At 32.0% G+C, this 14,313-nt stretch overlaps 1 protein-coding gene across 3 annotated transcripts; it reads right to left on the reverse strand.

The window, feature by feature from the left end:
• Positions 1–926: 926 nt before the first annotated feature.
• On the reverse strand, positions 927–4,867 carry LOC110817635 (IQ domain-containing protein IQM1). 3 transcript variants are annotated; one of them, XM_022046264.2, is made up of 9 exons: positions 4,297–4,612; positions 3,219–3,741; positions 3,009–3,123; positions 2,825–2,890; positions 2,540–2,628; positions 2,335–2,422; positions 2,026–2,256; positions 1,843–1,944; positions 927–1,619 (listed from the first exon to the last, which is right to left on the reverse strand). In XM_022046264.2, the coding sequence occupies exons 2-9, from the start codon at positions 3,725–3,727 to the stop codon at positions 1,212–1,214; spliced, it is 1,608 nt and encodes a 535-aa protein (XP_021901956.2). In that variant the 5' UTR covers positions 3,728–3,741; positions 4,297–4,612; the 3' UTR covers positions 927–1,211. The 3 variants fall into 3 exon arrangements, with proteins under 3 accessions (XP_021901956.2, XP_088063999.1, XP_088063998.1); XM_088207873.1 differs by lacking the exon at positions 4,297–4,612 and adding an exon at positions 4,655–4,867 and having other exon boundaries at positions 1,843–2,256; XM_088207872.1 differs by having other exon boundaries at positions 1,843–2,256; positions 4,297–4,614.
• Between the last annotated feature and the right edge of the window lie 9,446 nt (positions 4,868–14,313).

The following is a 14,313-nucleotide window of genomic DNA, read 5'->3' on the forward strand; positions in this document are numbered from 1 at the left end:
ATGTACATTAAGTTCAAGAAAATTTTTTGCTACTCTATCTAAAATATTAGAATAGAAGGGCAGAATTGTTTTAGGAAAATAACCATTTAGTTAATGAATTATGCTTTATTTTCTAATTGAATTAAACATTTTTCATCACAAATTGATCAATTATAAGCTAAAAAATTATTTTAAATTGGAAATTTTTCGTATAAAATTTTATATAAATAGTAGAATTTTCTACTATCTTCCTTAAGTAGTCCAAAAATTTACTTAATGTAAAAAATATGTTGGTTATATTTATCGTGAGGTATGACTAAATTGAAAAAAATTCTTAAAAATATTGATTATCTCGTGTCTTATTTTTAAAGATATGATATAATCATCTATATATAATTTAATTATTTTTTAAAATTTATTTTCGGTTACTATAATTTTAAAACTTTATAGGAAGAAAAAGGAAAAGTAGAAAAGAAAAAATTGTCTTTTATCAAACTTTCTATAATTGCAAAAAAAATTATTACAGAAAGTAGCTTTCTTTAAATCATAATGAAAAGAACTTTTAAAATTTAATTAAAACGTGGCCAATTGTTTAAGAATGAAATAATAATTTTCCTATTATTTTGTTCAATAAAAGATACTAAACTAATTTGATATTTATTCATAATATAGAGGAAATTTTTTGGATCGATAATACAAAATTTTTAACAAAAACTGACGCCATCATCAATAATAACATACATAAAAATAGTAGCACATATATGTATATTAAATTCACTAATATGTACTTGCAATTTTTCCAAAGCTAGGTAATATTATTTAATTATAGTGGAAAGAAATTCAGATTATAAGGACTTAAATTAATGTAATTAAAACAAAATTATCTTTTCTTGTTTCTTGATAAAAAATTTGTATTGAAAAAAAGCACTAATTAGAGTTAGGAAACATGAAGAAATCAATGTTTTATTACATTAATTTTGTGTTTACAAAAAAGAATTAACAAACCCATTGGGTCAAAAGGGTTCAATTAACCCATATCTAAATAATTCTCAGAAGCAAAATATTTCTAAACGAATGAAGTAATTACGAATTACATCAATAAAATCATAATAGTAATAAATATATATATAATTAGAATGAAGGAAAAAAAAATTAAAAAAAAAAAAGTCAAAGTTACTCCCTAAAAATTAAACTTACTCCAAAATGGGAAAATCCCGTTTTGGGAAATGAGCTTAGGAGGCTGCAACAGTCCTTGGGCTTGGAAGGCCCATGTATGCAATCCTAGGAGACAAATGGATCTTTGGGCTTGGTCGGGGCGAAGGAATCGGGCCGAAACAACCCATAGGGCTACGGCCCACCCGAGGCGATAGATTAACCTGTTCCAGTGCTCTGGATTGTAACTCTGTAGGATAGTCCCGAACACACCCGATTCTGGGCCCAGCGCCTGTGCTCCATTTGCACGACAACCGTTTGGCCAATTCATACACTGCTGCTTCCACCTTCTCATCATTCGCTGGGATATGATCCCCTGTAGTTTCCTTCATTCCACCGTTCGATTCTCTAGATGTAAAGGAGCCCTCCGATTTGGGCTCCTCCTTATTCGCCATAATTGAAAAACTATCATCGTCAACTGAACATCTCTGCAATTTTTTTTTTTTTTTTTAAAAAAGAACACGAAAATATTACAAAATCACTTTATTTTTTTTTATTTTATGGAGTACTCATTAAGAATACATGAATCGTAATTATTACAAACAAATGTAAATTATGATAAATGTGATTATCATAGTGCAGGCATTTAATTGTATTCATGAATAAAATTAAACACAGGAAGATGATGTGTGTATATATGTATGTATGTACCTTAACATTAGTGAGATCTACGTTGTTTTCTTGGAGGAAGCTAATGAATTCTCTGAAGTTCTCTTCTGTTGGGTGATAGTGACCGCTGTATGGCCATATAGCCTGGAAAGGTCCAATAATATTTACACATATAAACATATATATTATATGTATATGTATATGTACATGTATATGTATATGTACCTCAAGAACTCCGGCGTGGGCAACTAATCTTCCGGCGGCGGTGGTGGCGCCGCCAGAAAGAAAGCTGGAGTGCTGAAAGGCACCTTTCTTCTTTTGACCCACATATAAAGACCGAGTAGTGCTTAGTACAAATATCCACTTGGAGCCCTCCAGGGTTTCTACAAGTCCCCCACTTTGTCTGTACACAAGCTTCCCTTTTTCAACAACTACTTCGTATGTTTCTCTTTCTTTCTGTAACATTTATATATGTTAGATATTAATGAATTTAATAAAGTCAACATATACCTATATATTTGAATATATACTTACTGGTCCAAGATAGGTAATGCATTGGCGTTGTAAGACAGTTCTAGGACATTTTTCCAGATTTACTTCTTTCCCGTCTCCAACATCCAACCTACAGTCGTACATATTAAACAATCGGTTTTAGTTCTGAGTGATATATATATATATATATATGTATATGTATATACGTGCATATATATCAAGGACTGAAAAGATAAGTGGTTATTACCAATAGAAGAAAGGCTGGGTGCTTTCGCTTAGGAACCAGACATCATAGTAAATGTGCAAGTTGTGTCCGTATCTATGTCTTGGATCAATCTGTTCCATAACGTGGAAAGTCAATTACCAAAATTGAAGGAAACAATTTATTTTATATGTATATTGCTTCAGCTTTAAATTTTATCAACTCAAGATTTTGTCTCTTTACAAAATAGTGGAGAAAGGTCAAAAAACTCAAGCTAAATATTTTTAGAGTAATTAATTTATTTGAATGAATATTCAATAAAAGACTTACAGCTTCTAGCCAGTGTTGAAGGGCTAATTTTTGAGCTTTCTCATCCTTGGATAAGCCCTTACCCACCTGCATACAAACACACACACATATACACTGTAATTCTGTAAACAAAACATGAAATTACATCATAAAAAATTATATTATATATTATATGTGTCTGAAAATTGGATATTAATATTCATACCTTGGCGGCTCTTGTTCTAGCTCTAGCCCATCTGGAAACAGCAGATTCTGGTTTTTCATCATTGAAAAATGATACAGAACTTCGTTTTAGAGCTGCAAAGTCCAAGGCTTTCCACCTAAACAAACATACCCTAACTTTAGCCCACCAATAATATATACATATATGTGTATATATATATATACCTAAAAGTTAAGAGGATAATCAACTAACCAGAGCTCTTCAACGACGACTGCACAATCTGCAAGGTTTCTTCTTGTTCTATAACTCTTATAAACTTTCTGAAGCTTAACTGCCGCAGCATCAAGCTCGCTTACAGGTCTTGGCGAGAAAAAGATGGCTGGCTCCGGAAGAGCAAGATTAGGAACTTGTTGGAGCATCATCTTTCCATCTTTGCCGCCATTGGAGGACCTCGGTGTGGATGATCTCTTTCTGTACTCTTCAACTAAAAGATTCTCAAACGAGAAATCCTTGTCAAGAATCACCTTTTCAGGCTTGTTGTTTGTCTTCAAATTGATTGAGTTCCTTCTTTTAAGCTCAACACCAGACCCATCAACTGAGTCACTGTTGTTGGATTCTGAATCTGTTTTCTTGAAGCTGTCAACTCTCAAAATCACTTCTCCATCTTTTCTATGGAAACTTATGTTGAAGGCTTGACTAAATAGTCTGTGAGTTACAATTTCTTCCCAAGCAGATACCAGCAGCGAAAGAGATAAACCCATAAGCCTCAACACGCCTGTTCATCAATTTAATAAACCCAATATAGATAAGCACAAGTGGAGTATGATGGCCCCCATGAAAAGGGAACCTCAATAGAGTATGGACATTTATTTTTAGTCCACCCTATAAATTCAGTTTCTTATTAATGGTGGTTGGCTTCATTCTTTTCTATTTCATTTTATATATATATATATATATATATATAAGATGATGGGATCCAGTTCATTTCATAAGGAAAAGGATCAGACAAAAGAACAGAAAAATTAAAGTAAAAGGCAAAACGAAGGATATAAAAAAAGATCAATTGTTGAGTAGAAGAACAACATCATATAACATGAATCACATATGAGTAATTATTGTAAGAACTTCGTCCGATAAATGCACATATCCTATGAATATACAAGCAACAAACATGCATACAGCAAGAAAGATTGAAATAATTTCTATCAAACACTTGGCTATGTAGGCCTTACTTTTAACAAGGAGGATGTATGACATAGAATTGATCATATGCAGATATAAATTACGTACATACATATATATATATATAGACTCTCTGTAATAACTATACCTGTAATAATCAAAAGTCTTTGCCTAGAAAATGTTGTTTGTTTAAGTTGGTATCTCTCTGCTACCTAAATAGAACTCTTACAAGTAGAACAAAAAGGAGAGAGCCTAGCTTGTACAAGTTGGAAAGCTATAGTTTGGTATACTGGTGTTGTTTATATAGTGTATATATATATACATATAGATATTTATAATAAGAATTTGTACAGCTGGAATCCAGATAGAGAAGCGTCAAATACGTATGTATCAGAAGTATTAAAAGGGGAAGAAGAAGACGAAGATAAAAAGAAGAGAAGTGGTTGAATATATAGTTCGCAGCAATCAAGAAAGAGGGACGTTGGAAAATATATACAAAAACTTACCCAGCGGGTCTAATTCAAAGGTTCAAAACCACGAGTTGTAATTAATTGATGAATTCAAAGCTTCAAAATATTGAATTCCCCTCTGAGTGTGAAGGCTAATTGTAAAGCTAATTTGATTCCCAAATCTTTCTCCCTCAAAAATCAAAATCTTATTGACTATTTATACACAAATATTATATATATGTATATGTGCGTGTGCAGAATATGAGCAGGGGTGAAGAGAGAGAGAGCGAGATGGGCGGTCAAAAAAGTAAGCCTTTGCTCGGTTTCCATGAAGAAACGCGATTATATATATATACATATATATATACTCTCTGCGCCTGCGGAATTTTAATTTTTTTCTATTTTTTTGTCAGCTTCTTCGAAGTTTTATAGTTTTTTATTTCATGGATTTTTATTTTCCTAAACATTTACTCTATGAATTTATCTTTATAAATGGATGCTTTTGATTTCAGTTAATTACGGTTTAACTCAAATACATATGGCATATATATTTCATGATGAAATATTTTTAAATCAGCTTTTCTTTGTAGACAATATATGGAGAAATAAAAAATAAAAAGGGTGTTATATACGACTAGATATGTAACACTAAACGACATGAGCAGAAGAGATGTAAAGCAAGGAGTAGTTGTGATGGTGAATAGAAAATGCATATTAGTCAAGATCAAACTGGTCAAAATCAAAAACTCTTATAAGTCTCCTTTTGATTTGTCTGCATTTTGATCAAAATAAATGTTGAATGTTAGGCTTAATTTAACCCTGTCTCATCCACACTAGCACAACATTACCCTAATAATGATGTGACTTGATTTCTAAAATATTATATATATATATATATATATTTTAAATAATATTTTTAGACAAAATTTTAATATATCTCTAAGAGAATTTATAATTTTATTAATGATGTTTTCTTAATTTTTATCATAATCAAATTTTTTTTTTCGACATTATCTGTAAATATAAACTTACTTGCTTAGTTACGTTAAATTTTAATTTTTTTTTATTTTACTTTTTATTTTCTGTGATTATAAGTATATATGGATTTTATTTTATCAACACCTAATTTAATTTTATATCTTGAATTTTGGATAATCGGTGAAATACATATATAAATAATTTCACCTCAAATTTTGTACCAAGTAATTTTATTAAAAAGAAAATAAAAAATATTTTTTATATGAAAATAGAAGAGTAGAGTAAGCTTCTTCGAATTGCGGAAAGGCTTTTTAAATTTGGTAATATTCAACTTTTTAAATTTGATATTGACAAGGTTAAAAGTTTATCCAATAATATTTTTTTTATATCTAAAAATACTATTCAATTACTTTATTTTAATTTTCATCTCAAATAATTGATTATAATTAACTAAATCACACAAGGTCATAATGTTTTGAACTATAATTTTAAAATTCTAAGGATTTAATTGGTAATTATTATTTTGAATGGATAAATACTATGTAGACAGCGTCATAGTAAACATAAAAAATTTTCTTAAGAAAATAACATGTGTCAATTTTCTGCTTTACTTATATATATATATATATTAAATTAATAAAATTCCTTTTAGAATTTATGGTAAACTAGTCAAATAAAATAAATTGGAATTTTAAGGCTAAAAGTCAAAGTGAAAATTTTGACAACATTAATAAGAAAAAGAGTCAAAAACCCAAATATTAAGTTGAGCTAAAGAAATGTATCCAGTCGTTCCTCTCGGTTTTTGCCTCGTTGGTTCCTTCCTTGCCTTCTGCATTTTAGAGTATGTGATATGGGTGGATTTATATATATATATATACACACTCTTCAATTTTTTTAATGGAAAATGTATTAAAAGTTTGATTCTGATTTGATTTATTGATAAACAATACGGATAATTTAATTCAATATTTTAATATACAATTATAACTCAACGTGTTAATTTTTAAAAATAAATATATTCTTTCTAATAAAATTTAATTGCTTATTTATCATTTGAGAGGAGTTAATGTCACATACCCAATTACAAACTAATAAAGCTAAAACATTACTATTATGTACCTGTGTATGTATATATACTAAAAAATAGTTCTTCCAATTATTAATTGATAATTTTCTGTCATACAATCCATAAATACATAACAATGACTATTGACCATGTAATATTCATTGTGGGACAAACTAAATATCAACTATGGAATTAGAAATAATGACTCAATTTTTATTGAATAAAAGTGAGACGTATATACTACGTACAATTTTAATTAATGGTCAACCAAATATTTTAATTGTAGTTAATCACCTAATTTATGCGACTTGTTATCAATCATCTAATTTATAAGATTTGTTGTCAATCATCTAATTTGTAAAATTTACTGTCAATCGAATTATTTACAATAATTACAGAAATACAAAATTAAATAATTACTAAATTAATTCCTCTAATATGCTCCCTCAAGATGGAGCTCATGTGGACAGTTCAGTATTAGTATTCAAAAGTTGAAAGTGAGTGCGTGGAAGAAGCTCAGTCAAGAAATCTACTAATTAATCTTATGGGTGATAAGTAAAGCTCTACTTTGGACTTGATCCTGAATAAAATTACAACATACTTCTTCTGTGAATGGAAGATAAGATTGGAATAAAGATAAATTGCACCAATATTATCACGATGGATAATCGAAACATAAAAAACACAAATGTAAAACTCAGTAAGAGAACAAATCCAATATAACTCAGCAGTTATAGCAGCAATAAAATGATATTTAGCTTTAGTGGAGGATCAAGAAATCATGTGTTGTTTTTTGGAGGACTAGGACATGAGATTACAACTGATATACACAATATAAGCACTGGTAGAGGTGTAGTCATTCTTATTTCTAGCTCAGTCAGCATTTGAGAAGATATAAAGAGATAGAGATGTATGACAGTGCAATGAAAGACCATAATTAATTGTATTATAAAGCTATCAAAGTTAGTGCTTGACGGTATTCTAATAACCAATAGTAGGTTGATGCATGAATTGAGATAACTTATTAACAAGATATGCAATATCAAGGTGAGTGAGGCACAAGTATTGGAGACTTCTAACAACGACTCTATATTTAGAAGTATAAGTCACAACAATACCAGAAAGAATTATAAGTGTTAGCTCAGTGGTAAATGGAGTGCTGACAGATTTAGTCTCTGTCATATTTGTGCGAGTGAGAAGATCTGTGATATACTTCCGTTGAGAGAGAAGTAAACCAGTGGAATTAGTGGCAATTTTAACACCAAAAAGGTAAGTCAAATCACTAAGATCTTTGATGGAAAGGTTTTTGCCAAGAAGATTAATAAAATGTTGAATTACAGTGGGTATTGCTTCTAATAATAATTATATCATTAATATACACGAGATAGAGTAAATTATAACTGGTGTCGAAAACAAAGAGTGATGCATCTGCATGAGAGTTTGTAAACTCAAAGGCTATAAAAACTTGCCTTAGCTCATGGTACCAAGTTTTGGTACTTGTTTGAGACCATATATAGTTTCCGCAACTTACGGACATGTGTAAGATTATTACAGTAAAGAAAACCTAGTGGTTGTGCCATGAAAACATCTTTAGAGAGATGACCTTATAGAAAGGCATTGTTGATACCAAGTTAACGAAGAGACCACCCACGACTAATAGTAAGATTAATGACCAAATAAATAGTGGTAGATTTGAGAACTTGACTGAATATATCATGAAAATCAATACTAGAACGCTGATGAAACCTCTTAGCAACTAATTAAGCTTTGCACTTGTCGTTTGAGCCATTAAGTAAATGTTTAATTATAAAAATCTATTTACAGCTGACAAGATGTTGTGTTGAATAAGGTGAGATAAGTTCTCATGTTTCGTTTCGTATAAGAGCATCATACTCTTCAGAAATAACTTGACGCCATTTAGGATCTTTGTGGGCTTGGATCAATATGTGATTCTCAAGTTGATGGTTTGAGATGATGGTGGTGGTAAGATTAAGTTTTTGTATGGACTTATGAATTTTATTTTTAGTGCAAGTGGTCATGCTGTGGGTGTTGGTGGGTGGTTTTGGAGGCGGGGGATCTGGAGAGAGAGCTAAGGAATTAAAGGGTGGATTCTGTGGATTATTGTTAGTGTCAGTGGAATATTTTGATCGATCAGATGGTGAGGTTCGGTCTATCGAAGTTTGACTAAGAGGAACGTGAGTTCAAGTATGGGACGTGCAGTTTCAAGGGTGTGTTGTGGATGGGAAATGTGGAATAATCGGCTGGAGATTGGCTGTAAGATGGATCTAAGCCCAGGGCGAGGTTGTGGAAGGGGTATTGAGTGGCGCAACCTTAGTAAGAAGAAATGACGCTAATAGAAACCAATTTGGGAGTATTTATAATCTTGGATGACTAAAATAACTCTGAATGGATTTGAATAGAAAGATAGTTCCACTAACTTGACATGACTAGATGTGTAGATTTTAAAAGTGAAAGGATCAAGACAGAGATAGACATTTTAGGTAAAGAAACACCTAACAAACACACTAGGGAATGATCGAGACTCAAGTTTATGAGTAGAATAGGGACGAAGCCATAGATAACTAAAGATATGGGCTTCTCAAGCCCAACAACATCCCCTCGATTAAAATGGTGATTATATATTTTCTTCTCTCATCTTGGTCATGTGCTCTTTGAGCAACCAACTAGATAGGATCTTTGTGAAAACATCTTCCAATTGTTGCCCACTACTTACATGCCTTGTGACTATGCTCCCTTTTTATAACACCCCATTTATACTGTATTAAAATGATTTAGAAACTCTATTTATTCGGACCTTTGGCTGCTTGCACTTAATTAATTTACAATGTTTAACATTTATTGTGATTCATATTTATTTAATTTTTAGTTAAATTTTATTTAAATGATTTTCATTTAACTAAATTAAATTGAAAATAAAAATTTAGAAAAAAAATCAAAAAACAGTGAAACAAAAAAATATTTTTTTAGGAAAAATCTCGCGAGAAGGCTGATTGCCCGCGCGGGTGCTGGGCATTATGCGCACAGCGCGCACGTCCCATCTGCACGCACGCACACACGGGACATGCGCATAGCGTGCACAGTGCATGGCCAAGACCTGCGCGCGTGTCCTGTCGCACGCTGGTGAGTCGTCCGCACGTCACCTCACTCGTGGACAAGCGTTGCACTCTGTGTGCACGTTGTCCACGAAATAGGTCTGCGCGGATAGGCCCTATGCGCTTGGGGCCTACCTGCAGTTGGCTTACATGCGTGGTACCTAACGCGCCTAGGCCTTGCGCACGTGGTAGGAGACTTGTGCGCTATAGGCTAGGCTTCAGCACGCTGGCCAGAGCACTGCCACCTCGGGTAGTGGACCATCGCTGCTGGTGGAGGAGGCCCTCTTCCCTCGTTTTTCATGCCAAACATCATTTTCTCCTCTCTCTTCACCGAATTTCGCTACTCAGTGCGAATTCAACGTTTCTGAAATTTTGTAAATTGCCCTCCCCTTCCCTTCCTCTTTACAATTCAATTCTTCCATTTTTTAGAGGTTGAGAGAGAGAGAGAAAAAAGATAGTAAATAAAAGAAGAGAAAGAAAGGAGAACGGTGAGGGACAAAATATCAAGGTTTCGGTAAGAAATCTAGTATTTCTTTTGATGTTTTAAGGAGTATTTTTAGATAAGCTAATTTAATATGATTGTGATTTTGTTTATTTTGTATGTCTCTATGTTCAAACAAGTCGAATTGTTCTTATTTTCAAGCATGCTATGTGAATTACAGACACTTGATGAATTTGCATATAACGGTGAAAGTAAAAAGTATTAAAGAAAAGAAAAAAAAAGTAGAATGAAGCCTGTATGGTTCGAAGTGTATTTGTATTGATATGCATATTGCATCAAGTGTCTCATTAGACTTTTTATCTCTTAGGGGTATATGTTCCTCTTATTCTTCAAGGTATCTGCTTTTTCCTCCCCTATTTGGTCTTAAAAGGTAAGAGAACCACTCCTAGTAGATGAGGATGTACCCTCTGACGAGAGTGGTATCGTACTATCTGTAAGGGTCACTCATGGCTAAGTAATGTCGTAACTATAAATATCTATTAGGACCACTATGGTTGGTACGATTGTGATCATAGATCATACCATGGTTTGACCAGCAGAAAACGGGTTTGAGCAAATTACCGTATCTGTATTTAATATGGTCATTCCACTTGAATAGTTAAAAATTTATATCTGCCCTTAGAGATGGAAGTTGTAACGACTTCACGAAGCATGACACAAAAATCTGAGTATTTCATAATTTATTTGATTTTCTCTCTATTATCTAGTATGATGTATATTTGATTGTTTGTATTAACATATCGTTTTCTTAACAAATAAATAATTTTTCATAATGTGAGATAGGTAAGCGAGGAAGCTAAATGGTAAGATGAAATAACTAAATTTTGAAATCTTACGATGTTAGTTTAATACTAATTTTCTTACTGAGCATATAAAACTTACTCTTTCCATGCCCTCCCCCAGATGAGGAAGAAAATGAGGAACCATAGGTTGACTTACCCTTAGAATTCTATGAGGATCCTGTGAATCCACAAGTCTGAGTGCATAACTGTTTTCGCACTCTGATGAGTCTAATAGGATAGTAAAGGAAGTGGCCCTTATATTTGTTTTGTATTTTGCAATCACTTCTGACTTCAGTATATGTATGTCTTAGAACTCATATGTATTTGTGAAAGATTTGTAATGATTTTATTCCATTGCATAAATTTTATCATATACTCGTTATTCTAAATCTGTATCTGATACCTATTTGCCTTAATTAGCACTTGAGATGTCACACTTCTTATGTCTTCTCTTTCACTAAATGACAATCAAGTTCAATGTGTTTAGTTTTTTTATGGAACATAAGATTAGTGACTATAGGTAGAGCATCCTTATTGGCCTAATATAGTTATGTAGGTTTTAAGTTACTTTCTCCAAGATGGTTTAAAAAATACCTGATCTAGTTAAGCTCACAACATATATTAGCCACTACTCTGTATTCTGCCTCAATAGAGGATTTAGAAATTATTTGTTATTTCTTTGATTTACGAAACACTAGTAAGTTTCCAACCAGAACACAATACCCTGTAACATATTTCCTTCTATGAGGGCATCTCGCCTGTCACTGTCAGTGTAAGCAATTTTAATTTAGACATGCTTGAGCAAAATAAATCATGTCCATGTGTCCCTTTCATATACTTTAAAACTTTGTATATAGCCTTCAAGTGTTCATTTGTTGGATTCTCCATAAACTGAATAGGATATATCAGGTTTGGTGAGAGTCAAATAAATTAGTCTTCCTATTAATCTTCTATAAATTTTGGGATCTCAGAACGAGTCTTTTTTATCCCTGAGAGCTTGGTATTTTGCTCCAAATGGTAATGACAAACTTTGCTCTCAAAAACTCCTATATCATTCAATAAGTCCAAGGTGTACTTCCTTAGGCATATATATCTATCCCATCTCTTGACTTGGCAACCTCAATCCCTATGAAATATTTTAAATTTGCTAGGTTGTTAATCTTGAACTCATTGTCTAATTTTGGTTTTAATTCATCAATAAGACCATTATCATTTTTTGCGACTATAATATCATCCACATAAACTAGTAGCGTTATGAAGCTCTTACCATTGTTTTTTACGAAGAGGCTGTAGTCCACCTCGGACTGATTGAATCCTTTTTTGATACAGACTTTAAAAATTTAGCATACTATTGTCTGGATGCTTGCCTGAGCCCATACAAGCTCTTCATGAGTGTTCGTCTTTTTTTCTCCTTTCTTTGGACATCCGTGTAACAACTCTATGTAAACTTTTCCATCCAAATCTCTATACAGGAAAGTGTTGTTAACATCTAATTGTCGAAAATGTCATCCTTTTATTGTAGTTAAGGCTAAAAGCATTCGTACTAAAATTATCTTAATTACCGAGAAAAGTGTTTTATAATAGTCGAGACCCTCCCTATGTGTAGCCCTTTGCTACTAACCTATATTTGTACCTTTCCATTGATCCATCTACCTTGAAATTTATTTTATAAACCTATTTATACCTAAAAGCCTTCTTCTTTTTGGTAAATCAATGATCCTTCATATGTTATTCTCTTTAAATGCTTGCAGTTCACTTTTTATAGCATTTCTCTAATTAATGTTTCTGCTAGCCTATTCATATATATTGGGTTCTGTTTGAGATTCTACACTCACTATATATTTCTTGTATCCCCTTTAAGTCTTGCATATCTTATGGTTCACGAGATCGGTATGGCTCCATTTCCTTGAGCCTCTAAGTATGGGATTTTTTCTTCGCCATTTTGATATCAGATCTGTCCAAAAATGTAATCTTTTAAGTAGTCATAGAGTTTTTTGACCTTGGTGGATTATATTTTTTTTTTAAAAGTTGGATCTTCATTCATAAGTCTCTCAGTCTAATTCCTGTACTTCATGGCTTATCTTTTCACTTGAGTTCGTTTCTCCTACTAAACTAGGGTTCTACTTTCAAACTCTGTTCTTGCTCTCCCATAATATCACTTTCTATCACATTTTGAGTAGGGAGGACACTGTCTGGAAAATTAACAAAAACATTTCTTGATTATGGTGTCATTTATAACTCTTTTATGCATTCTATGCCTTTTAAAGGAATTTTTTTTTATTTATGGAAAACTACATTCTTAGATATAATTATCTTACTAGTTTCTTCATGAAATAACTTGTACCCTTTGATCTTAAATGAATATCCTGTGAAAATGCATTTTTTGGCCCTAACATCAAATTTATGTCTATTACTTGTTAATATAGATGCAAAAGCTAAACATTTGAATGTTTTCAAGTGATTGTATTCTTGTGTCTTCCCGTATAACACCTCAAATGGTGTTTTGTTCCCAATTACTGCAGAAGGAATTTTGTTAATAAGATAAGTGGTAGTACGCACAAAATCACTCTATTACCTGATGTCTAACCTACTTTAGAATTTCAAAACTCTTGCAGTATTGAGGATTTGTTGGTACTTCCTGTCCATCCTTCTATTTTGTCGGGGAGTCTCCACACAGGGTCTCTGATACATAATACCTTTTTCGTTAAAGAACTTTCTCATCTCAAACTCCTTGCTATTGTCACTTTTAATGACAATGAATTTCATGTCAAATTGAGTTTCAACAAATATACAAAATTATTTTATGTGTAAGTTAGTCTCAGCCTTACTTTTCATCATATAAAACCCATGTGCATTCACTATAATCATCAATAATAGCTAAAAAATATCAATATCTATCATAAGAAGTTTAACTACAAGACCCTAAATGTTCAATGCACAAATCAAAATAGTCATTTGCTCTACTATTACTATAATGAAAAGAAAGTCTATACATTTTTGCTAAAGGACAAATATTACAAAGTTTACAATTTTTAAAGTTCAATATATTTGAATTAACACTTGACTTAGATTGTGAAGGGTGTCCAAGTTTGTGGTGTCAAACATCAAAATCTTCTTCTTTTTAATTGTTTTTTGGTATTGTCACACCTGCAAAATATTATTTAGTGAGAATTTATGGTTCTTTGGATTGCTTAAGCTGATATAATCCATTTTTAATCTCCCTTACTCCAAGTGTCTTCTGGATCAAAAGGTCCAGAATAACAAAATGATTTTGG

The sequence above is a fragment of the Carica papaya genome, chromosome 7 (genome assembly GCF_054855325.1).
Source record: "Carica papaya isolate Zhongbai chromosome 7, ASM5485532v1, whole genome shotgun sequence".
NCBI lineage: Eukaryota > Viridiplantae > Streptophyta > Magnoliopsida > Brassicales > Caricaceae > Carica > Carica papaya.

What these genes read in the sequence shown, in the direction of transcription:
- LOC110817635 (XM_088207873.1), bottom strand. Translation starts at nt 3,727, where the DNA reads ATGGGTTTATCTCTTTCGCTGCTGGTATCTGCTTGGGAAGAAATTGTA. An exon ending in GTCGTCGTTGAAGAGCTCTG is followed by an intron (nt 3,124 to 3,218) that starts GTTAGTTGATTA and finishes ATGTTTGTTTAG; the next exon opens with GTGGAAAGCCTTGGACTTTG. An exon ending in GCATTACCTATCTTGGACCA is followed by an intron (nt 2,257 to 2,334) that starts GTAAGTATATAT and finishes TAAATGTTACAG; the next exon opens with AAAGAAAGAGAAACATACGA.